The 27,704-nt window shown below is 38.8% G+C and overlaps 1 protein-coding gene across 2 annotated transcripts in view; it reads left to right on the top strand.

The window, feature by feature from the left end:
- The window catches only part of LOC136864911 (endoplasmic reticulum metallopeptidase 1), a 500,707-nt gene that overhangs the window by 378,934 nt on the left and 94,069 nt on the right, over nucleotides 1-27,704 (top strand). For both annotated transcript variants that reach the window (XM_067142320.2, XM_067142319.2), the window contains exon 12: nucleotides 19,961-20,116. In XM_067142320.2, the coding sequence (XP_066998421.2) occupies nucleotides 19,961-20,116 (156 nt within the window). The remainder of the gene's footprint in view (nucleotides 1-19,960; nucleotides 20,117-27,704) is intronic.

The raw sequence follows: 27,704 nt of genomic DNA on the forward strand, positions 1-27,704 counted from the left end.
CTCTTAATTATTATTTTGATTTTATTGATTTGCTTTATTATTGATTATGATTTTATTGTTTAAAATCATTGGAGAGATGTCATGTTGCTTGAAGGAAAATAGGTATTTAGTGGTACCAACCAGGCGAGTTGGCCATGCGGTTTGGAGGCACGCAGCTTTGAGCTTGCATCCAGGAGATAGTGGTTTTGAATCCCACTGTCGGGAGCCCTGAAGATGGTTTTCCATTTTCACACCAGGCAAATGCTGGGGCTGTACCTTAATTGAGGCCACAGCCGCCTCCTTCCCATTCCTAGGCCTTTCCTATCCCATCATCGCTATCTGTGTTGGTGCGACGTAAAGCAAAAAGCAGTAGTAGTGGTACCAATAACAGTAACTTGATTTTTATGCAGGTTTATTAATAAGCTGTTTTTATTTGCATGTTTACCATTATGGTGCAGGTCAGAATTTATTTTAATAATGGCAGTATCTGTATCTATTTGTTTTGAATTATATTAAATCTGTACATCATCCGCGTACACTTGCAATTTGCAGAATTTAAGGGCTTTCGATATATCATTAATAGAGATAATAAATAAGATAAATGACAGTGGTCAAAGGACTGAACCCTCAGGGAAACCGAGGGTCTTACTTTGCCATCTTGAACTCACATTTCCTACTGTCGCACATTGCTGGCGATTTTCAATGTAAGAGGAATAAAATCTTAGTGACATTCTATTAAAATTTAGCTCTCGAATATTCTGCCATAGTAACTGAGGATTGACAGTGTCAAGGCCACTACTAAGATTTAATAATGTCAGTACAGTCAGTGCATTGCACATGTGTTATGATCTGTCATTCGTAGTAAAGGTGACTCAGTGCTACGTCCTTTTCTGAAGCCGTACTGTGAAAGGGGTTGAGGAGGGAATGCTTGGTAAGGTATTCAGTAACTTGTGAGTGAACTAGTCGTTCAGGCGTCTTGGATAACGGTTGTTGTGTGTGTCCCCCGCCACCTGCAAGCTCAGCAACCCGCCCAGCCTGGACGCTTCTAGATACCACGAGGTGTGACTGCAGCGCGCTGACGTATCGTGTGTGACGTCAGTCAGCGGGTATAAATTGGACGACGTCTTCTCCACTGCAGGCACTCCCACATTGTCCAGCGATCAGACTACACCGTATATCAGACACGGAGGTACCCTCTTAAAAAAGTGTTCTGAACAGGTGGACTAATTCTGGTCGAGAGGTCTCACCCAGGACATCTCTGCCTCAAGTATCCTGCCTCCCATATCACCGACATGCGTCCTATCCTAGCATTCTGCTACTCATGAACTTTACCCCAAGTTCTCTGCAAGTTCTCCAACTTCGGCCTAGTATTCTGCTACCACGAACTTTAATCCAAGTTCCCTGTATAATTCTACAAACTACAGATAGCCATAAGCTATCATGGACATTCGTTCCTTCAAGCGTCCTATCTTATCAAGATAGACAGCATTGTACATATGAACATTAATGTATATGATTATACATACTTCTCAGACCACCGGTCTACTAGTTTATGTCATTATTTAACATGTGCAGCGCTTCAAGCATCAAGTCAGTTTTTGTTCCTTTTTTGTATATACTGTGTAAAGATTTACAAATAATAAATTTTATGTTGTGCTTTGTATATCGAGTTCCTTGTATACAATAACGGTAATACTGGATGATAATCAGAAGAAGAATCTAACGTGGAAGTCTTCGGGGTGGCTCTAACTAGCGTATCTTTCCAAACTTCTGGGAACACTCCGTTTGTTAGACAGTAGTTAAATATATGAGTTAGTATGGGCAGAAGAGCTCCTAAGATTTCCTTAATCAGCAATATAGTAATGTCTTCATTACCTGTGGCATTGGTTGGCATAGAGTATATGACACCTTGAACTTCATTTATGCTGATATTTCTAGAAAGGAGTTTATATGCACAGAATGCTGTTGAAACAAGGGTGATGAATTTGTAGGGAATATATAGGAGGACCGTGTGAATTGATTATTTAAAGCCTGTAGAGATATGCTTCGTACATATTGCTCTACAGCTTTACCTATATCTATAGTTGGTAATTTACTCCATTTTTGACTCAGGCTGTTATTTTTCATCAGTTCCTGAAAGTATTTATATTCATGATTCCTAATTAACTGCTTAGTTCTGTTTCTCAGAATCCTGTACGGCTCAAAATCATCTGTGTCATGTGTATTATCTGTACAGTTCGTCACAAATGGTCATAGCAGATCTTATCTTGGCAGGTAACCACGCGGATGACTGGCAAGTGATTCTTACCCAATTCTTTGGTGTGTGCTTGTCAAATATTTCCAGTACTAGTAAATTGAACTTGTTTACTTTAGAGTTTATGCTCTGAAATTTATGTATACTATCGCAAGGAAAGTTATATGCACCGCTGTGTAGTTTATTCTGGCCCATATGTTGTCCCATATTGTAATGTAGCATGGTTTGTACAGGGTATTCGTGTAGAATAACACAGGTATGATAGGTCATGTGAAGACATGCCAGGAGTAGAGTTGTGTTGAGGGGTAAAATCGTCATGTGTGTGGCGAGAAATAAATTCAGTAGGTTGTTGGCTTTACCTATCCAACGAGGGGCTAACTTGGCAGAAAACTGGTTACTGGAGGAACTTTGAGAGTGATTGTGTAACAGGACCATGTCACCGAGTTTGAAAGTAGAAAGGATATGGTGAGAATCTAGAGTTTTCTTATAATTAACTTGAGCAGTTCAAAGATGAGAAAGGACTTCAGTCCAGAGAGTTTCAGCGGATTTGGTATCATCGGATTATAAAAGGGTGTGAAGATCCCAATTAAGAGTTAAGGGAATGTGATGATCTCTGCCAAAAAGAGTTTAGCCTGGGTCTGTCAGGTGGCACAATTTATACTAGAATTGAAAGCAGTGGCTAGGTCAGAGAGAATTGCATCCCAGGCCTTATGGTAAGAATGATGAAATATGGAGAGAGCAATTTTGAGATTGCGGTGATGGCGTTCCACGTTGTTAGCCTGGGGATAATATGGAGATGTAGTAATTCTCTTAATTCCCAATTGGAAATGCATAATAAAAAAAGAGTTTAGAAGTGAAAATGGAGGCATTATCAGACACTAAATTAGAGGGTAATCCAATAAGAGTAAGAAATATGACTAGAGAGATTAATAATAATGTGAGAAGAAATTTTGCGTAAAGAGTGAAGAAGCAAATATTTAGAAAAACCATCTAGTAATATGAAAATATAGGTGTTGCGAAGTAGGATAATCAGAAGGATTAATCAAAGGAATATGTACTGCAGAATAAAAATAAAAAGAAATAGAAGAAGTTTGAGTTTGAAGAGTTAAAATAGTGTGTGAAAAAAAATCATACCCCAATATAAAAGATGCGCAAAGATCTTGTACGACGTAAAAAGGAAAAAAACAATGAAAATTTAGAAATCTTTATGGTAAGAGTAAGTTGGCCAAGAATATGCAAAGGGTGGCGAGATACCAAGGTACATAATAAATTAGAAAAACTTAATTGAAGATTAGGATGCAATTGAAGTAGTTGCTGAAAAAAAGAACTAAGAAGCAAGATAGAAGCTCCCGAGTCCAATAATGCAAGAGAAGGTACATTGTGTAACAGAGAAAGAACCTATGCGGTTCGAAAATGCAATGTAGATGACGGACGGGGGGTAAGACAGATGGCAGATTTTTCTCAAAGGACCGCCTACAGGCGGCGGGATAGAGCGTTTCACCGAACGTGGGGTAGAACAATTACAAGCAATGTGACCACGACCTTGACAAGGATAACAACAAAGAATAGAAGTAGGTGGATTATTAAGAGGAAGAGTGCGAGTAGAAGAAGGGAGAGGGAGAAGGGGAGGGGGAGGAGAAACGAAGGGAGAAGGAGGGGGAATAGAAACATAATAAGAGGCATTACTATGAGTTGAAAGTATCTTTTTTTTTTTTTTTTTTTTTTTTTAAGTATCCATCTGAGCAGTATGATAAAGATGGGTGATAGTGGTGGGAGGAGAGAAAGGGCTAATTAACTGACGAAAGGGAGGGGCAGCATAGAATCGTACAAGATAAATGAGTTCTTGAGTGTGTTCAGATATAGCCAGAACGTCTGCAAAACCAGTAAGAGAATCTAAAAAGTCATAGGTTGATTCACCTGGGCGTTGATGACGATGCAAAAAGAAAGAACTTAACCTTTACACTGCTACGCCCGAGATATCTCAGGCATGGTAATGCGTCACGTCCTTGCTGCGCCCGAGATATCTCGTCGGTAACTTTAGCTAAAGTTCTGAACAGGAAATATATACCTTAGGAGTTTACTTTGTTTTTCAAACTTGAGAGGCAGCAAGCTACATCTTTTAGCAGTATAATGGGCCATCAGTCAAAACGGAGACTGCATTTTAATGCTATCTACGGTCAAATATCTGAAATAATGCACTCAGCTCAGCGCGCAACCTAGGTTGGCAGTCCCGCAAAGCACCTGTATCCAGGGTTTGTAAAAATGGCTTCTAGTAGCGGATGGTGTGTTCTTTTCGAGTTCGAACTTATAGAAGCTGTGAATACCCTTGAATCGGAAGATGAGTACTCAGATATCAGTGATTTGGGTAGTGATTACAGTTCTAGTGACAGTGATGACAGTGATAGTGCTGAGCCTCAAGTACCAGCTCCACAAACCAGGAAAAGAATTCATTCCAAACCTGATTTGTTTCAATGGCGCATGGGTAATATGTTTAGTCCTGTAATACACAGTTTTGATGACAGTTCATCGGGTATACCATTCGGTGTGATTCATAATGAACCAGCGGTTTTAGATGTATTTCAGTGCTTCTTTTCACGAGAAATTATGGAGCATATAGCAGTAGAAACAAACAAGTACTTTGTATTTGTTATGCAAACAATGCCACCGTCTCCAAGTTCAAGGCTACAGAAATGGAGGGAAACCACACTTGAAGAACTGTACGTCTTTTTCGCCGTGACAATGCTTATGGCAAGAATGGAGAAACTTACAATTCTTGAATACTGGTCAACTGATCCTCTAATAATGACTCCGCAGTTCTCGGATTTCATGTCTAGAGACAGGTATCTCTTATTATTGCGGTTGTTACATTTCAATGACAACAACAGTCAGCCTAAAGGTGACCGGCTATATAAAGTAAAGCCTGTAATTGACCATCTCAGAAACAAATTCAGAGAAACGTTCACCCCGTTTGAAAACATTTGCATTGATGAAAGTTTGACGCTTTTCAAAGGCAGGCTTTCATTCATTCAGTTTATCCCATCTAAGAGACACAGATTTGGAATAAAGACATTTGTTATCTGCGATTGTGAGACCAGTTACATGCTGGATTTTATTGTTTACACAGGGTCAACTACAGATATAATTCCTGAACGTGAATTTGGGGTATCAGGTGCAGTTGTCTTGACGCTAATTGAAAGGTACTTGCAGAAAGGACATACATTGTGGATAGATAACTGGTATTCAAGTCCACAACTGTACGATCACCTATACAAAAACAAAACTAACAAATGTGGTACCGTCAGGAGAAACAGGAGGGGTATGCCGAAATTTACTACAAAATTGAAGAAAGGACAAACTGAATCAAAAGCGACAGATAACATGATTGCCATCAGGTGGTTCGATCGTAGGGAAGTTTGTATGCTGACCACGCGACATACAGACAAAATGATACCTACAGGGAAGACGGACAGACAGACAAGACTGCCTGTAGAGAAACCCCATTGCGTTGTTGAGTATAATAGGTATATGGGTCCTGTTGACCGGTCAGACATGATGATCAGTTCTATAGAATGTGTGCGGAAGTCAATGAAATGGTACCGAAAGTTCTTTTTCCACCAGCTGGACATCACTGTTCTAAATTCTCATGCCCTCTTCAATGTCAAAACTGGACAGAACATATGACTAGCAGATTTCCAGCTACAGCTCATAAGGGAACTCATCCAGAAGTACCATGTATCTAGACAAACCAGTAAAAGAGGACGTCCTACATCTGGTGACCAACCACTCAGACTAACGGAGAGACATTTCCCACCCCCTGTACAGCCTACTCCAAAGAAGAAATTTCCTACAAGATGCTGCCATGTCTGCTCCAACACAACAACTGGCGAAAAGAAGAGGCGTGAAACCCAGTACATGTGCATCAAATGTGACGTGGCCCTCTGTGTTCACCCCTGCTTCGAAATATACCACACATTAGTGAGGTTTTGAAGACGGGCACATTCGAGTGTCTGTTGTAAATTATGAAACAATTTGGTGTAAATTAGGTGAGTTGATATTTTAGAACTTGGTGTTTTCACTACATTTCTTATTTTGGCCAACCCTGGCTTAAATTTCATTTTTATTGCATTACTGTAATAGTGAAATGTTCCTTGATTGATTATGAAATAACTTGTCATAACCGATCTATTCAAGGCGATGACCAGTGAGTACTTTAACTATTATGGACAACCCTGATTTGAAAAATAGCTAAAATGTCTCACATTCGTAACTGTTGAAAGAGCGTTGTCTAATTTGGTGAGAATTTAGCACTTGTGCAAATGGAATATAGAATTTTTTAGAAAAGTGTATTTTTGGCTCACATGGACAACCCTGATTTTTTTGTGTTATTAATTTTTGTGAAAAAAAATAAAAATGAAATCTGTTCTGGAATTATTTGCCAGTTCATGTGAAATATCTTGCACAATTTTCATATTTTTCATGTATTGTGAGGCATTTTATTTTTTAAAAATAATTCAGCACCGAGGGTTCGTATAGTCGTTCACAATATTAGCAGCGAAAAGGTTAATTGCTGTTGAATTTCATATGGAAGAAAATAAGTATACAAGGCAGAACAAAATTGCATGCAGTCATGAAAATCAGACATGTGTTGTAAAAGAATATTGCTAAAATGGACAGATGTTTTATAGTACAAAAGAGGAAGTAATTGAAAAAATGAAGCTAAATTAGTCTTTAAAAATTTACGGGCTGCAGATAACCAAAGTGTTAATTCCTTGAGATGCATAGAAGTAAGTTGGGGAACCAAATCTAAACATTTCTTAATGATATGAAAGTTAATTGCCTGTGAATGTGAAGAAGTAGGAGACTGGGTGGAAGATTCATAAAAAAAACTGTGGAGGAGGGGTAGGTGATGCTGTTGGATCAGGGTGGGAGGCCAGTATGGAAGGGTTAAGAGGAGAAGGAGGTGACTGACATAAATTTGGTATGGTATTAGCAAAGAGTATAATCAATAGATGGTTCAAGTTTCTGGGGAGACGGAATATAAGAGTAGTAGAATCTGTAGTAATAGATGAATCATGGGACAATAAATCTTAAAAAAAAATAAAAAAAATATGTGATCAAGACGCGGATTTGGGGCGGACAAGTTGAGAGCGATAGGAAAATATGTAGAAGAAGTACCAGATTGATATGGAGAAAAATTATCAGAAACATCTGCCATAGTGAAATGACAGAATAGGGATTTAAAAACAAAAAGAACACAAGTCAACAAATAATAATAATAGTAGTTTAGGTCTGCTACCAAATTTATAATAGAGAAGCGGCGTATATAGAACAGTGACGTAGTAAGCAAAGATGCAGAGAGAAGTTGATGGGCCCCAGAGGATATAAAAAATTAGAATAAAGAGAACTACAGTAGAATATTAACAGTAGAGTAAAAATAAATATTTTTAATGATTAACAAGAAATATGAGTTTCTATTGATAGGATTAGAACACCAATATGAATAAGCGAACAATTAAAATTGTAGGAACAGCTCTGAAGCCAAGTGAAAATATGCCACATTTACAATGTCACATAGATAGTGAAAGTACATCCAATTGGTTAATATTAAATTTAGGCATGACACAGATATGATTAGAGAAGTAGTGGAGGAACACCAAATAAAAAAAGATAAAAAGAAGGAAGCAGAAGGATACAATACAAATGCAAGGAATGGGGAGGGAAACTAGGAGGAAGAGATTCTTCACTGGGTAGCTTTTTTTTTGTGGAGAAATACGAGTGTTGATGAACCAGTAGGTATTGCAAGCACTTAAAATAGGTGATTCTGTCCAGAGTATCGTTGCCATAGTAAGTTAAGTTGAAAAGAATGAAGTTTGCATATCGAATGTTAACACCGACACTGGCTGGCTGAATGAAAAATTACATAAGAAGCCAGATATAAAGAGAGGAAATAAGGCCAGACAGGCTAAGGAGAAGTCTAAAGTCCAAATAACATTTTGAATATTTCTTGCTCACCAAGCTCTCTGATGTAAATAGGTTATATAGCACGATGGAAAAGTCTAGAAGTATAGATGAGAGAGAGAGAGAGAGACAGAGAGCATTTTCGAGAACAATAACGTCACGGTCACATGTCCATAGGTGTACGTAGCAACAGGTGAGCGAGGCAGCATGTAGTGAAGGCAGCAGCACAGTGTGATTGCTGCCTGGGAGGCTGATTACCTCGCATCCAGTAGGGGTATTTCAGTCGCCTTGACAAAGAATACTGCAATGTATTCGAAACGTCGGCAAACTGTACGTTATGTACAGAAAACAACACATCCCATTATTAACAGCCGTAATAGTCCAACCTATAAAGCTTCTAAGTATATTCATGGCTTCCTTAAGAAACATTACACATTTAATAACAAGCAACCTGTAAAAAATTCCATTGATTTTTGTGAGATCCTAAATAAGTTCAATCTACAACCTAATCACACAATATGCTCCTTTGACGTGAGTAACATGTACTCAAATATTCCGACCAGAAACACCGTCAACACCATCTATAATAACATTTGTAAACATAGTGGCCTCAGTAAAATGGAGATTGATGAGTTCATGACACTATTAAATTTTGTTTTAGACAACAACTATTTCACTTTTAATAAGAAAATTTATAAACAGAACGGCTTAGCGATGGGTGATCCAATTTTGGGCATCCTAGCTGATATTTACACGGACATGATTGAACACACAAAAATATGAACTAATATTAAAGGGATTTGTTTATGGTTGAGATACGTGGATGATACGTTTGTAATAATTGAAAAGAATGTCACCTATAGCAGCGAGGTCTTAGAAAGCTTAAATAATATCAACCCTAACGTGAATTTCACTAAGGAAGATGAAGACAAAGGCTCCTTAGGTTTCTTAGACATAAAGGTCACCCGAACCAATAACACCTTTGATTTTCAGATTCATAGAAAGCCTACACATTCGTCCGTAACCATAAATAATTTCTCACTAAACCGCAGTTCTCAGAAACAGGCATCTTTTTATAGTTTGATATATAGAGCGTTAAGAATCCCGTTATCCCCTACTAGCTTAAAAACAGAATTAAATTACATAAGGAACCTTGCCAAAATTAATGGTTTTAAGATCAAAATGGTAAACCGCTTAATTCATAAGATTAAAAACAAGATATCCACAAATCATATACCAGACAAACCTAAAAAAACTGAGCACGCCACTTTCACATACACTGTAGTAGCCCAGTTGTCCACCAAATTGATAACACTTTCAACAAATATAATATGAACATAGCCTTTAGAACAACCAACACAACACAAAATATATTTTTCAGTTATAATAAAATCAATAATAATAACTAGGGGCGAATTTCTATGACCTAAAAATGTATGAAATATGTATGCATGTATGACCTAATAACAGAAAAATATGACCTATAAAATTCAAAATATGACTTAATGAATAACATCTACGTTACATAGAAACACTTTTATTATGATTGCTACAGGCTGCAATTAATTTACAGTTTAAAAAGTTTTAAATCTTCGAAATCTTGAACCCAAAATCAACTAAAATGATGAATATTTCATGAACTCGTTAAGGTTACACTGCATACTCCTAGGCAAGGACGGACTCTGTGGAAGACATAAACACTACAGTTACTTTCACTGTTCAATATTCAATCAGTTTTAATTTATACACAAAACATATGTTATTTGAATGAAACCTTCATACCTGATCTAGTCTCCATTATCAGAATTGTTGCAATTTATGACCACATGCATCTTAAGATTGTTGAATGAGAATCCCTTCCTCTTGTCGCTGAGTATCATCTTGCAGCGAGAGAAACATTTTTCGACATCACATGCTGTATCGGGAGCATACTTGAATAGAGTAAAATCACTTGGAGAAAATTCCTGGAAATCTGCAGATGAAGGGTTTCCACAAGGAATGTCACTTATTCCACGCTGGTACACAAGTCCGCTATTTTAGTTGGCCGTGCGCGTAGAGGCGCGCGGCTGTGAGCTTGCATCCGGGAGATAGTAGGTTCGAATCCCACTATCGGCAGCCCTGAAAATGGTTTTCCGTGGTTTCCCATTTTCACACCAGGCAAATGCTGGGGCTGTACCTTAATTAAGGCCACGGCCGCTTCCTTCCAACTCCTAGGCCTTTCCTATCCCACCGTCGCCATAAGACCAATCTGTGTCGGTGCGACGTAAAGCCCATAGCAAAAAAAAAAAGTCCGCTATTTTTTTCCAATACATTTTCTAATTTTCCACACACCCTAGATGCTATTGTTCCTTTTGCATACTTCAATTCCTGTTCAATGCACTTTACAACATCCAGTGCATCGCTTAGTTCTGCACCTGAAACTTCCAGGTGTGTGATTGCTCCAGATAAAGAATTAAAATTGGACTTTATGTAAGCCAGGTCTACTTTTAATGTAGTGCTTGAAAATAAATCTTGAGTGGTTTTTATGGAGGATGATTCAGCTGGATCAAAAGACTTCACGATCTTCTCCACAACATCTAAGTTGTTGCAATAGTACACTGCGGCATCAAGCCAAGTCCCCCATCGCGTTATAACTGGCTTGGGAGGTGGGGGTAGTGAAGGTGCTTCTCCTTGAAATTTCTGAATGCAAAGTGGAGCTTTGACAAACACATTCTTACAGTTCAATATTAATTTATCAACTTCAGGGTAGCTACTTCAAAATCAAATCAAAATCTCTTTATTTGCAAATGAGGTGTTTACCTCGGTGGCAAATGGTACACTAAAATACATTATTTTCAAACACTAAATATTAAATTAACGAGAGAAGAAAATTTTCCTATAGTACAATATTATACAATTTACGCTAACAATGTTTTCTATTAAACACACAGCTCATCCTTAATAAATTTATATTGTTTTCAAAATTCTACTTATAATATCTCCTGTACTACTTACAAATATAGTCAACTGATATACAGTATGTGGAATTACTTCAGATGATACTATACAACTGGTATAAGATTAATATTTACTTATTTACTTTTTTTTTTTTTTTTACCCGTTCTGGAACCTAAGTAGCATAACGACCTGCTGCGTCTTAACCAGAGCCCTTTTTGCCACCACTTTTCAGAGTTCCTGAAGGGCCTTCACAGCTACCGTAGCGGTCCCAGGGCCCTCGAAGTCCCCACTGTACTTCACCCCTACAGGCAGTCCCCTACTTTGGCTGTCCAAACTCCTTAGACCAGGGAATGGAATTAATTTATTCACACACATTTTTTTTTTTATTTACAATAACCTGCACTGGTCGAATGCCCTCTAACACTTCATTTATTTTCTCTGTTGCTGTTTATTCTCTTCTTGAATATCTGTACAGATTTTGGAAAAGGATCAAACACTACCCCTGGTAAACTGTTCCACTCCTTCACACCCTTCCCAATGAATGAAAATTTACCCCAATCGCTTCTGCTAAAATTCCTTCTAATTTTATATTTGTGGTCAGTCCTGCCGATATAATTATTTTCCGACTGAAGCTTCTCACGGATATCTCCCCATGGTTCTTCTCCTGTATAGGCTCTATATAATCCTATAAGTCTAGTTTTCTCCCTTCTCTTACTTAAAGTTTCCCACCCAAGTTCCTTTAACATTTCTGATACACAACTCTTTCTCCTGAAATCCCCTGTTACAAATCTTGCTGCTTTCCTCTGCACACTATCTATTTCTTTTATTAGGTATTCTTGGTGAGGATCCCAAACACTGTTTGCATATTCCAATAATGGACGAACCATAGTCAAGTAACTTTTTTCTTTTAATTCTTTGTTGCATCCTTTAAGTAGCCTCATTATGACATGTAACGATCTGTATGCTTTCCCAAAAATATCATCAACATGACCCTTCCAGTGCAAATTACTTTCAAACCTCACACCTAAGTATTTGCACTTACCATCTTTTGGGATAACTACCTCATCCAAAGTATATCAAATTCAGTTTTAAAGCTCCTGTTTGTAAAAGTTGTTACAGTTGATTTGCCTCCATTAACCTTCATATTATTTTGTTCAACCCATTGTTGGGTACTTTCAAGGTCCCTTTGTAATTCTGAACAATCCTCAATGTTGTTTATTTCCCTATAAACATTATTATTATTTTTTTTTTGCTATGGGCTTTACGTCGCACCGACACAGATAGGTCTTTTGGCGACGATGGGATAGGAAAGGCCTAGGAGTTGGAAGGAAGCGGCCGTGGCCTTAATTAAGGTACAGCCCCAGCATTTGCCTGGTGTGAAAATGGGAAACCACGGAAAACCATCTTCAGGGCTGCCGATAGTGGGACTCGAACCTACTATCTCCCGGATGCAAGCTCACAGCCGCGCGCCTCTACACGCACGGCCAACTCGCCCGGTCTATAAACAATTATGTCATTTGCATACAATCTTATTTTTGATGTTATATTGTTCCCTAAATCATTTGCGTATATTAAGAAAAGTAACGGACCGATTATACTACCCTGTGCAATTCCCTTCCAAACTTTCTCTTCCTGAGATACATTATTTCCTACCTTGACTTTCTGAACCCTTGAATTTAGAAATGTTTTTATCCAACGTGTAACCCTTACGTCCAATCCTATTCCCTCCAATTTCTTTAATAATATTCCATGTTCCACTCTATCGAAGGCTTTGGAAAGATCTATGGCTATGCAATCTAACTGACCTCCTGAATCCAACTGATCTGATATGTCCTGCTGAAATCCCACCAGTTGTGCCCCACAAGAAAATTTCTTTCTAAATCCATACTGGCTCCTCATGAACCAATTTTTATAATCACATATCCCTCTGATGTACTTCGATATTAAACTCTCCAGTATTTTACAAACTGTACTGGTCAGGCTGATTGGTCTGTAGTTCTCTGGTTTCCTTTTATCACCCTTTCCTTTATAAATTGGTATTATTATAGATTCTTTCCATTCCTTTGGTATTACACTATTATATATGACATAGTCAAAGAGAAATTTTAAATAAGGCACTATGTACCACCCCATTGTCTTTAATACCTTCCCAGTAATTTGATCACTTCCTGCTGCTTTTCCTTGCTGAAGCAGTTGGATTTCTCTGAAAATATCTTCGTTTGTGAATGAGAAGCTTCTTGTTTCCCTCTGTCTCCCTCCCTCTCTATCTTCTGTTTTGGTTTCCAACTCTTGACAATCATCTACTGAATCTCTAAATTCCCTACTAAATAGGTTTGCTTTCTCAGTATCTGTGTTCACCCCCTTCTCCCACCATTGTAGGAATTTGGATTGCTTTTCCTTTTAGATTCCTGATATATGAATACAGCTTTTTCCATTTCCCTTTGTGGTCATTACCGTCTTGAAGTATGCCATTCATATAATTCTCTTTTGCTTCCTTTTTCACTCTATTCAGTTCCCTCATTAGCTGTTTTCTAGTTTCTCTACTCTCCCTACCCTCTTTGATTTTCCTGTTTACTATTGTACATTTTCTTTTTAATTTTCTTATTTCCCTTGTATAATAAACAGGGTCTGAGGTCATTTTACCCTTCTTAACAGGTACAAATCTCTTCTCTCCTTCCCAAATGATTCCTTTAAATTTAGCCCAAAGTGTATCCACGTTACTCCCTTCACTTATCCAACAACTGAATTGTGATTTAAGGTAAGTCCCAAATTCATCAACTTTAGTTTTTCTGTACAATTTCTTGTCTTGTGTAACCCTCTTATTAAGCCTTTTTGGTACGAGTCCTACATCCATTATTACAGCCTTATGGTCTCCTATTCCTTCAATTACCACAGTTTTATCAACAATTTCCCATGGTTTAACCAAGAATACATCTCGGAAGTTATTGAGACGAGTCGGTTCTTGTACTACTTGTGTAAATCCTCCCTCCCAAATTAACTTATTTGCCAGTTTCTGTTCATGGGCTTCACTAGCAGCTCCATTCCATTCTACTTCAGGCAAATTTAGATCTCCCCCAATTATTACCATATCATTATTATTGTTTTTACGAGTATAATCTATTATTTTCTCAAAGATTTCCATGTCTCTTTCCTCTCTTCCAGGCCTGTATGTTCCTATAATTCCCACCTCCTTCATATTATCACAAACTAATTTTATCCCTAATATTTCATCCCTTTCATCGGTAAACCATTCATGTGAACAGTAAGTTTCCTTCACCAGAATAAACACCCCCCTCGCTTTTTATCTCCTCGGTCTCTACGATAGACTGTGTACCCTTCTGGAAATACTTCTCTATTACTCACCCCTTCTTTCAACCACGATTCCACTCCTATCACCACATCAGTCTCATAAGATTCCATCAATGTACCGAATTTTAATTGTTTATTTACTACACTTTGACAGTTTACCAAGAGCAATCTCAGACCACCTTCCTCCCTAAAACTTGACTGTTGCAATTGGGTAACTTGAAATTCCTTACTATCCTGAGTTTGTTTTTCTAGTTGACTGAGCCAGCTTGAAGTACAGCTGGCTCTTTCTACTAGTTTTCCTGGTCAGTATTATAACTCAAGGGAGTTGCCTGTTTTACAGTACATATCTTAAGATTAATAAAATCTAGAACAATATTTGCTATCTTTCGTTTACCTGAATTGTTTAGATGGAGGGCATGTTTTGTATAACAGTATCTCTCAAAACTGCTGCATTCAATAACCTGAGTATTCCAAAAATGTTTACAAATTTTAACAATATCTGTATTGACCTTGTCCACTTCAATGTTCACACACAAGTCTCTACTCAAATCATGCCTGTGGGGCACGTTCACTACAAAAACGTTAGTGTGGGTCAGCTTTCCTAACTTCTAACTTCTTCAGCTGCCCTATGCAAGGCATGTGCAAGACATGTCACATGTATCATTTTAGGATATAGCATTTTTACTCCCTTGGCTACCTTCACCATATCGTAATCTATAATTTTCATTTCCGTATTGACGAATTACACAATTAGAAATCGGAAAGGATTTCCACCTATCAATGTTTATTGCACTTATTATGCTACAGAACCGGTTGTGACACCTTACATAAGGTCATCCTCAGCTGAACCATGCATACTTATCTATATGATGAAGCTATGATTAAGATTGTATTATCAAAGGAATGCCATGTGATAATAAACATTTGGTCACATCCAAATGGGGCATGTCGTAACGTGAACTGGCGTATATGTCATTATGTGCAACAATGCAATTGTATGTCTAAAATAGTATGTTTAAGGTCTTAAAATTAGTTTATAAAACATATCTCTACTTAAAACTAATATATATATATATATATATATGTACAAGATGAATACAATATATAAGAGCATTTCATGCACATGAACGTTCGTGTCTTGCTTGTTGTTCAATTCATCGGCTGATTCCCGTGTTCAAGTCTTATTTGCACAGATGTACACTCAGCTGCTGTTCCTGAAGTTTAAATGATATGGTTTGCTTGTAAAATTATATGAGTAACAGATTTTGTCTTCATGTATATACAAAGGATAAAACACTTTCCAATTTAAAAAAGGCCAGACGTGTGGATAGAATTAGGCTAAAATATGTTCAGCTCTGCTGTGTGTGTTGCCTTATGTTAAAATCAAATCATGTTGTCCTGTGGCATCCATAAAATTTGAGCGACATTGGGTTCAAAGTAGTGGCTCCTTTCCCATTTGTAGCTGTGCAGTGATGTTATATTTATTGGTGTTGATGTGGCTGAGTTGTGTTTGATATGCGAGCTTGTTGTGTACCCACACAACTCAGCCACACCAACAACAATAAATATAACATCACTGCACAGCTACAAATGTGAAGGGAGCCACTACTTTGAACCCAATGTCACTCAAATTTTATGGATGCCACAGGACAACATGATTTGATTTTAACATAAGGCAACACACACAGCAGACTGAACATATTTTAGCCTAATTCTATCCATACGTCTGGCACCTTTTTTAAATTGGAAAGTGTTTTATCCTTTGTATATACATGAAGACAAAATCTTTTACTCATTCAATTTTACAAGCAAACCATATCATTTAAACTCCAGGAACAGCAGCTGAGTGTACATCTGTGTAAATAAGACTTGAACACGGGAATCAGCTGATGAATTGAACAACAAGCAAGACACGAACGTTCATGTGTATGAAGTGCTCTTATATGTTATATTCATCTTGTACATATATATAAGTTAGTTTTAAGTAGAGATATGTTTTATAAACTAATTTTAAGACCTTAAACATACTATTTTAGACATACAATTGCATTGTTGCACATAATGACATATACGCCAGTTCACGTTACGACATGCCCCATTTGAATGTGACAAAATGTTTATCATATGGCATTCCTTTGACAATATAATCTTAATCATAGCTTCATCATATAGATATGTATGCATGGTTCAGCTGAAGATGACCTTATGTAAGGGGTCGAAACCGGTCCTGTAGCATAATAAGTGCAATAAACAAGTACTGATAGGTGGAAATCCTTTCCTATTTCTAATTGTGCCTTCACCATATACGGAGCAGCGTCAGTTACAAATAGAAAAATATGCCTCTTTTCTTTGCCCTGTTTGGCCACAACAGATTCATTGAATTGTCGAAGAGAACTGCAATGGTGGAATGGTTTGTCTTCTCTAACACTTCACATGTCAGAAGGAAAGTATATCCAGGCCGGTCTTCCTTCAGCGTGCCAACGATCACATTTGCTACATATCTTCCATCCACATCTGTGGTCTCGTCTATTGAAACCCATATCTTACTGTCTCCCACGCCACTCCTTATTATATCCAACATCTCTTCATAACAAGAGGTCAGATGGTCCTTCCTGAGAGTAGATTAATTGGGAACAGGATGCTTTGTATATTTTTCAAGAAACTGTCTGAAGCTTCGGCTGTTAAGTTTCTTTAAAGGAATATTAGACAAAAAACACTCTCTCTCTCTCTCTTTCTCTCTCTCTTTCTCTCTCTCTCTCTCTCTGAGCCCTTGCAATGTTTTTTTCTCACCGTGCCATCATGCATATTTGAATTTTTTCCATCTTCCTTTAAAACAGAAATAAATCCATCTTGAGTTCAGCATTTCTGCAATTCCCATAAATCCTTTGCCTGATTAAGGATATGGATTTGGTCAGAATGAGCCCACTACCCTTTCAAAGCTCGCTTGATCACAACAAGGGTACCAACAGAAATAATGATCGATTGATTTCCATATGAGACCACCTCAGTAGATTTTTTATTTCATCAGTCCAGTCTGTAGCAGTGACCCACATCAAGAAGTGACAGTTTCTTTAAAAGTTTATTTTGCAATGTCTCTAGCAGTTTGTGATAAACATCCTCGTACGGCTATTCCAGAACATCATGTAACGAGAGTCAGTTCCGGCGACTGTACTGTTCCTTCAACTCCTCTTTAAGCGTAGAGATGTCTTCGTTGGCCTGTTTCTTGAATACCTGGAACTCATCATGAGCAGTGGCTGCAAAGTGCTTTTTGTTTTATAGAAATTCTACAAATTGGAAATCAGCCTGATACTGATTTTTGCAACACACCGCAAATCCCTCAATGCATGTATTGCTTCCTATAAATTCCAGTTATGCCCATCACATATTGAAATGAGTTATAGATTAAGAACAAATTTGCACACATTAGTGCTTATGCATAATTTATCTTGTTCATTACCCGTATGTACACTATTCAGTAAACATATCTGGATACCCCTTTGTATACCTAAACTAGTGCCTAACTGTCAATCTGATTGCTGCTGCTATAAAAGGTAGCTGAGGGTTCAGTGTTGTTCAGTGCTTCGAGATACCTGCGGAATGGATGAAGTAAGGAACCTTAGTAACTTTGAACATGGAATTGTTGTTAGTAGTCACACTGGTAAGCAGTCAGTTAGGGCCATTTCTGCCCTTCTCAGGTTGCCTAAGTTGCCTATGAAGATGTGATGTGACGTGTAAACGGGAAGGCAGAATTACAACAAAACGACGAGTGGGTAGGGTAAATGCATTGACCGACAGGTTTGAATTGTTAAATTCTCATCTTAATAAATTATTACACTTAAGAGAAATTGTATTATCGAATGCATTAACATTAGTAAGCTGAGACGTTTGACTCTAACTGCCTACTGGATGAGAGTGTCAGCTGACAAAATTATCAAACTCAAATAGGGGTCAACACTAGTAGGTCAAATATAGACCCTATATTTATTATTAGATTATTGATGGAAGAACAGTGGGAATATGGCAGAGATCTGGTGATGGTATTCCTTGACTTAGTGAAAGCATACAATATTAATGGAGAAAATATGTGGGAAACACCAGAAAGAAAAGGAATGCAATCAGTGGAACTCCAGTTGTGTCCAGAATCCATTGGGGAGAACATATTGGTTTAAAAACTAAACTGGACTACGATAGGGAATTGTATTGGTTCCTACTAATATTTATAACAGTTTTGGATGAAATTCTAAAAGAAACAAAGGCAAAATATAGAGGGGATTTGAAAATATTGTTTGCAGATGACATATTGATCTGCAGAGTCAACAGTAGAGAAGTGTAAATCCAACAAGAGGCTTTAAATGACAATATTAAGAAATATTGTATGGAAATCAGTGTGGAGAAGAGCAAAACAGCATTGATGATAAGAGGAGAAAGAGAAGGAAAAAGAATCATTTGTATCAGGGGACAAAACCTTGAGGTTGTTTGAATGCTTCAAAATTTGGGAAGTGAAATGATACAAGATGCAAAGTTGGATAAGGAGATCAGCAGAATGGTACAAGCAGGAATACATTCTACCAGAATGTAAGGAACTTGATGTGGAACAGAGTGGTAATGTGCAAGATGTACTGTACTCATATATCAACATATACATCAGAGACTTGGTCATTGACAGCTAGAGAGAGATGTGAGTAAAATTCAGGCCCGTGAGATGAAATTCCTGAAGAGTGTGGTGGGGTAGACAAGGAGAGACAGAGTAAGAAATGTTTAGGTCAGAAAAGAAGTAAGGGTAAAAAAAGGAAACTGAGTGATAGATTGGAAGAATAATTTGAGATGGTTTAAACATGTTATTTGGAGGGAAGGACACAAAAAAATGTATTGGTGGCTAAGATACAGGGAAAAAGGACAAGAAGGAGGCTCAGACCAAGATGGATAGACTCTGTTAAGAACAGTGTAAGAAAAAGGAGACTGGAATTGAATACAATTTCTGCAGAGGAGTGGCGGAAAGAGAGGCAATGGTGAAGTACCATCAACACACAGAACTGGCAGGAGCTGGACAAGGGGAAATGAAAATGATGATGATGACTATTGGTGATGGGGGCGTTTTTTAATTTTTATTTCACCAGCCCTACCAGTCAGGTATCGTTATTGAAATAAGAAATTATTATTGTAGTTTCTCATATTTACATACCAAGCAAGTTGGCTGTGAATTTCGGGCCTTCTAGCTGTTAGCTTGCATTCAACAGAGGGGGTGGTCTGAATCCTACTGTGAGCAGCCCTTAAGATGGTTTTCTGTTGTTCTCCATTTTCACACCATGCAAGTGCTGGGGCTGTATCTTAATTATGACCATGGTCACTTCCTTTCCAGTCATAGCCTTGTCCTCTCCTATCGTTGATATAAAACCTATCTGTGTTGATGAAACCTAAAAAGCATTAGCAATAATATTAATAAAAATAGTCATATTTACATGTTGATTCGTTCTTTTGTTATATTCTGACCGACGTTTGATTTTATACTTACTTTCTTTGTAGGTACCAATGATTGCACTTGTGAAAAAACCAAAGGAATTCCTCGCACAAGTTGGAGGTTTATATTTATTAACGATGGTGACACTGATGAACACGTCACTGGGTTTTCCTTACAGTGGCGACCCAACCAACCCAGCACCACAAAGAATCCTGGTACATGTAGGTATCAAATAAATTAATTTTGAAGATTCCTAGTTTGAACACTTGTAATTAGAACAGTAGTGTAATTTTGTGTTTAAATGGAGGAAGAATAAAGTAAATTAAATTTTCACATTTTAGTAATGATTCTCATGGTATGAAATAGAATGTTTTGAGCAAGGATAATTGAATAATTTATGTGCTGCCTTCTGCAATGTCTGGCCAGGTTCATTCTGCTATGGTATGGAGGAGACCATACAGCCAGCGACTCAGTGTCGAATGTCTAGTGGTGGCTTCCAGAAGATCTCAAATAAAGAATTGCCCCCCACCAATCCCGATTGTCCAAGGGCCTGATGAAGAAATTTAAGTTGAAGAGGTCAAGGGTGCTCAGAAGAAAATGTACAGTAGTGAGGAAATGCTGCTGGTCTAGATGATCTTCCAGCAGAACTGTGGTATTCTCACTGTTGTAATGTAGCAGGATGTTTATCACAGCTCTTCGACCAGGTCATCAGAAATGGATGAATCCCAGCTGACTAGTAACAGAGCATCTCCATACCATACCCATCTTTAGAAAGAAAGGTTGTCCCACTCGGAGTGTTAATTGTCACCTAGTTCGGCAGCTGTATAATGCTACAAAGATGTTTGAGTGTGTTCTAGACCAAAGGATTTGTGAGATCATTAAGCTTAGCTGCAACCAAACTGTATTTATGAAGAATTGCGGTACAACTGATGCAATTCATGCCACATGGATCTTAGTCCACTATGAGAAAGACAAGCCTCTTCATCTCGCATTCTTGGACCTTGAGAGGGCCTTCAATCGGGTACCACACAGCCTTGTTTCTCTAGCAGTTTGAAAACATGGTGTGCTAGATTATCTTGTTAACTGGGTACAGTTGCTTTATTCAGAACAGAGGAACTACATCAAAACTACTGCAGGTCATCCAAAGACTTTCCAATCGTAGTTGGCATAAACCAATGTTCTGCTCAGTCACCGCTCCTATTCACTGTAACAGCTGGCCTGCTCCAGCCATTACTGAGGTTCGCCTTGACAAGAAGAAACCAGGCTACATGACATCAGATGCAAAAGAAATGGAAACTATTAAAGTAGACGGTCTGCTGTGAGTGAGCAAGTTTAAATATCTTTCTTCCACAAAAGCTGATGACGACTGACTTGTTACAGAGGTCAACACAAGAATTAATGCAGCCTGGGTGAAGTGGCAAACAACAACCTGAGTCACTTGCAGCTACAGGATGAAAGATCATCTAAAATTTAAAAAATCTACTGTTCTGTCATCCATCCTGTCACACTGTATGTTGGCTGACTATGACAGACAGGATATAGACGTAGCGTAATGGAGACAAAGATGCTGAGCGGGCATCACCAGATTAGATCACATTTCCAATTACAGCATCAGAAAACGGTTTGGCGTTACACCAGTCCGCGAGAAAATGTGAGAGAGCTGTCTCCAATGGTTTGGGCATATTTTACGAGCAGGAGCTGAAACAACCCCAAGATGGGCTAGAATCTGGAGGTTTTCGGCACAAGACCAAAGGGACAACCTAAGCAACATTGGGCCAGCACACTACATAAAGATCTCAAGAACGCGAATATCCATCCAGATGCAGCCTGAGATAAAACAAAATGGAGATAGCAGATCCAGGCAGGAAAAATGCTAAAGTAAAAGATGATGATAATGTGTGTTCTGCTGGAGACAAATTTTGGTTCTTAGCTGGAATATTAGAGTAGTAAAGGGATTATTTTCATTTTATGGAAGTAAATTTGTCTATCTAGAGAAATTTGATGTATTTTAGAAGTATAACTTTAATAACTCTCATTTTATTATTTGACAAATTTGTGATATTTTGTGTTTTTTGAAATTATCTTCTGGTACTCTGTGTGGGTGGGGATGCAGATGAAGAATACACCCACAATATCCCATGCCTGGCATAAGAGGCAACTGAAAGGGGCCCCAGGTGCTCACAACTCGGCAGCGTGAGTTGGCGAACACGGGGCCCTTAGCTGAGTCCTGGCATTGCTTCCCCTTACTTGTGCCAAGCTCCTCACTTTCATCTATCCTGTACGACTTCCCTTGAACTCTTGTTCTTTTCCGGCCCCACCAGTATTAGAGCATTCGAGTCCTAAGGAGTCTTTCATTCTCATGCCCTTTATGGCCCTTGTCTTTCTTTGTCTGGTACTTCATTTTATGAAGTGTCAGATCACTTCTTTTTCCTTTTCTCCCTCTCTGTCTCTAACCCCTGTGGGTAGGGGACGCAGACGTAGACCACACCCACGGTATCCCCTGCATGTTGCAAGAGGCGACTAAAAGGGGCGACCCAGGGATGATGACATTAGGACCATGAGATTACTTGTGATTAGTACCCCGTTACATGCGGAACACCATGGGTCGACGTTACTTATGACTAGTACCACTTCGCGAGGGTCTACGTTATATAGGAGCAGTACCATTCTGTGCGGAACATTATGGGTCTGAGTGTTGCTTTTGAAAGTGGTCATCATGTGTATTCCACTGGTCCATTCTGCTGTGTTCAGTACGGTCTGCGTTACCTATGAGTAGTGCCACTTTATGTGCAACACCATGGGTCTATGTTGCCTGCAGTTTGTACTACTATGTGAGAAACACCATGGATTTGGCTGATGCCCGTGATTGGTACCACTATTTGAGGAAAACTGTTGGTCTGTGTTGCCAGAGAGAATTGTATTATTACGTAAGGAACACCATGGGATTGTGTTGCTGTGGGCGTTACCATAATGTGTGATGCACCGTGGGCCTGCATTGTCTATGATTAGTACACTATGTGAGCGACCCCATGAGTATACGCTACCTGTGATTAGTTCCACCAAGTGAAAAACACCATGGGAATACCGGCGCCTGTGATTAGTACACCTAAGTGAGGAAGACCATGGGTCTGCGTTGCTTGTGAGTGGTGCCCTTATGTGTGAAACACCATGGGGTTTTGTTAACTGCGAGTGATGCCATTGTGTGTGACATACCATGGGTTTACATTACCCATGATTAGTACCACCATACGAGAAAGACCACGAGTCTACATTACCTGTGATTAGTACCACTGTAGGAGGAACACCAAGGTTCTGTTTTACTAGTGATTACTACCATTCAGGGGGGCCGGTGACCTGGATTTTGGACTCCTTTAGATAATAAGCATCATCCCAGAAATTAAGACATTGTGAATTGGATCCACTGATTGTTTTTGTTTCACGATCATTTTCTCATCACCATTTGTTTTACAGTAGATTCTAGTCAGTGGATACATTTCGAAGTTTTAATTTGCATTTCATTACACCTCGTACCATTAGGGGCCTATGACCTAGCTGTTAGCCCCCTTTAAACAACAAACATCGTAATCATAATTATCTTCTGGGCCCCCTAATTTACCTGTAATTCTTCCAATGGTTCAACTTCTTCCTTCTTGAAAGTGTTTTAATTCCCATAGAAAAATGGAGAATATGTTCAGCTCAGGACTGCATTCAGAAAGAAATGTTTAGAAAGAAGAGGAAACAAGTTTTTTTTGTTTGATATGTGGAAGGAAGTTTTTTGTAATGAAGTACTGTATAGGTAATTATGATGGAAATAAGTTTAAGGAGCTGTAATCGTACAAGAGTATGATCCCCAATTTTAGATTAGGAAATGTTTGTATATGATGATCTTTAGATTTTAGGTACCTTAGGAACCTTACCAACACTCCATGCTAATGTTACTAATCTATGAAGCCATTTCATCCCCGCCTTCCCGCAGTACTTCAAATTTCAGGGCTAATTTCATCTGTTCCTGCTGCTTTATGACAATGGAGTATATTTACCATCCTTTCCACTTCCTCAATCGTAATTTCGGAATCCATTATGAGTTCACCTGAATTACCCAATACACTGTTCATTTACTTTTTCCCTCCCTTCCTATGATTCTTTATTACTGTCCAGAAAGGTTTCCCTGCTGCTTGACCTAGCCTTTCCAGGTTATTACCAAAATCTTCCCAGGACTTCTTTTTGCATTCAACAACTACTTTCTTCACTCTGTTTCTTTCATCTACGTAAAAATCCCTGTCTGCCTCGGCCCTTGTTTGGAGCCATTTCTGATAAGCCTTCTTTTTACCTTTACCAGCTGCTCTCACTTCATCATTCCACCAAGATGTTCGCCTTTTCCCATCTTTACACACAGTTGTTCCTAGGCATTCCCTTGCTGTTTCTACTACAGCACCCCTGTATGCCATCCATTCTCTTTCTATATCCTGAACCTGCTTACTATCCACTGTTCGAAATTTCTCACTAATCATATGCATGTACTTCTGTCTAATTTCCTCGTCCTGGAGATTTTCTACCCTTATTCGTTTGCAGACAGATTTCACTTTTTCTACCCTAGGCCTAGAGATACTTAGTTCACTACCGATCAGATAGTGGTCTGTATCATCGAAAAATCCCTGGAAAACTCTTACATTCCTAACAGATTTCCTGAATTCGAAGTCTGTTAAGATATAGTCTATTACGGATCTGGTACCCCTAGCCTCCCATGTGTAGCGGTGAATAGCCTTGTGATTGAAGAATCTATTCGTAACAGCTAAACCCATACTAGCACAGAAGTCCAGCAAACGCTTCCTATTCCCGTTAGCTTCCATACCTTCTCCACATTTACCAATCACCCTTTCGTATCCTTCAGTTCTATTCCCAACTCTCGCATTGAAATCGCCCATTAGCACTATTCTATCCTTGCTGTTGACCCTGACCACGATGTCACTCAATGCTTCATAAAGCTTGTCAACTTCATCCTCATCTGCACCCTCACATGGCGAATACACGGACACAATTCTAGTCCTAATTCCTCCAACTGACAAATCTACCCCTGTCATTCGCTCATTTACGTGCCTAACATAAACTATGTTCCGTGCAATGGTATTCCTGATAAAGAGCCCTACCCCAGACTCTGCCCTTCCCTTTCTAACACCCGTCAAGTACACTTTATAATCTCCTATCTCTTCCTCGTTATCTCCCCTTACCCCAATATCACTTACTCCTAACACATCCAGACGCATCCTCTTTGCTGACTCAGCCAGTTCTACTTTCTTTCTTCCATAAGCCCCGTTAATATTGATAGCTCCCCATCGAATTCCATTTTGTTCACCAAGTTGTTTCCAAGGAGTCCCTCGCCTGTCAAATGGGAGTGGGACTCCGTTACTCCCATAGGTCCGAGGCTTGCTTAAAATGTTCTGAACTCGGTGAATTCCTGAAGCAGGATGCTACCCTACTTGCACTTAGTCCAAGTGAGGATCTCTCCTCTAATGGGTTATGGACCACCGGTGAATTGTATAGTCCTAGCCGCCTGAGCACAAGGAGGGCCAGGACTCAGAATATGTCCGAGATGCCCACTCCCATTCCATAGCAACTGGTATCCCGACTCTCAGGACCACTTACTAGGCCACTCAGCCGTTGCCCATGGTTCATGAACTAGGACGTGACTACAGTAACTCACAAACGTGAATATATCCCCAAAATTTCATTTCTTTATGTCCAGTAGTTTTGGCTTGGCAGTGATGAATCAGTCAGTCAGTCAGTCAGTTAGTCAGTCAGTCAGTCAGTCAGTCAGTCAGTCAGTCAGTCAGTCAGGACAAGTTACTTTATATATATAGATTAATGAACCGCAAATGCAGAGTGGAAGCTCATCGGCAGGGAGAAGCTTAGACCTCAGCGAGAACATGCTCACTCGCTTAGACTCATTTTTATTCACACCACCTATAGTCTATTATGGATCTGGTACCCCTACCCTCCGATGTGTAGCGATGAATAGCCTTGTGTTTAAAGAACGTATTTGTAACTACTAAACCCATATTAACACAGAAGTCCAGGAATCCCCTCCCATTCCTATTATCTTCCATATCTTCCCCACATTTACCAATCACCCTTGCACATCCTTCAGTTTTATTTTCAACTCTCGCATTGAAATCGCCCATTAGCACTATCCTATCCTTGCTGTTGTCCCTAACTATGATGCCACTCAATGCTTCATAGAACTGGTCTCATGCCTGCAAAATTTTAACACGTATTATTTACAGAAGAATATAAAGACAAGTTGAAACTGAGTTGGGAGAAGATCAATTTGGCTTCTGGAGAAATGTAGGAACACATGAAACAATCCTGGCTCTGTGTCTGATTTTGAGGATCGAATTAAGGAGGACAATCCCACATACATGGCATTTGTAGATCTTGAAAAGGTATTTGATAATGTTGATTGACCAAGCTATGTGGGATTCTAAAGGTGATCGGACTCATATGCCGAGGACGAGGAATTATCTACAATCTGTATAAAAATCAGTCTGTGGTGATAAGAATAGAGGGCTTTAAAAAAGAAGCAGCAATCCAGAAAGGAGTGAGGTAAGGCTGCAGATTGCCCCCTCCCCCCCCCCCCCCCTCCTTTTCAATTTTTACATAGAACAGGCAGTAAAGGAAATCAAAGAGGAATTTGGGAAGGGAATCACAATCCAAGGAGAGGAAATCAGAACCCTGAAATATGCTGATGATATTATTTTATCTGAGACTGCAGAAGATCTCGAAGTTGCTGAATGGTATGAACGGAGTCTTGGGTAAAGAGAACAAGATGAAGATGAGTGAGTCCAAAGCAAAAGTAATGGACTGCAGTCGAATGGAGTTAGGTGATGCAGGAAATATTAGATTAGGAAATGAATTCTTAAAGGAAGTAGATGAATATTTTTACTTGGGTAGTAAAATAATGATGGCAGAAGTAAGGTAGGCATAAAATGCAGACTAGCACAAGCAAAGAAGGCCTTTCTTAACAAAACAAATCTGCTCACTTCGAACATTGATATAGGAATTAGAAGGATGTTCTTAAAGACGTTCGTCTGGAGCGTGGCGTAGTATGGAAGTGAAACATGGACGAAGCAAGAGAGGCTAGCGAGCACTAGCGGCTCGGTTAATCGGGATGAAAGAATGAGTTTCTTATTTTGTGGTTCGCGCACTATGAACATCGTTTCTGTGCGTAATTTTGTTGGAATTGTATGCCATGAGTTTTTTCTAGCGGTTCTGTGATTTTCCCCGTGTCAAAGTCGTGTGTTAATAATGTATGCGACGTACCTATCTGTTTTGTATGTGCTAGTTTTGCATATTTCACTGCATTTTTGTTTATTCTTTCTTTAAAATTTTAATGAGTTGAATGTATTTCAGGGAGTTAAACATTAGAAACGTTATCTCCAAGTGTTCAGAGATGCCTATAAAATTAAATTTCTGTTCATTTCACAGTCTAATAAAGGAAACTAGTATGCGAATCACCTCGGGAGATAAATTACATTTCAAGATATCGAAATTTCGAGATATAGAGAATACCGTTTTTGAGCATGTATAGCACATAATTGAATCATATGTATCTATGGACTTTTACTGAATGCATTATGTTTAACGGTACTGGTACTTAAAAATATACAAAGAAACTATATTTTACAGCATCACTTTATTTATAACCCTTATTATAGTAATTTTTTAGAAGACTGGATACAGTACATACAGTAGTGAAATAAGAAACATAGCTCCGTTAACACGGTTGGAAAAAAATCCGTTAGTCTCTTCTGT

Source organism: Anabrus simplex, chromosome 2 (genome assembly GCF_040414725.1).
Source record: "Anabrus simplex isolate iqAnaSimp1 chromosome 2, ASM4041472v1, whole genome shotgun sequence".
Classification (NCBI taxonomy): domain Eukaryota; kingdom Metazoa; phylum Arthropoda; class Insecta; order Orthoptera; family Tettigoniidae; genus Anabrus; species Anabrus simplex.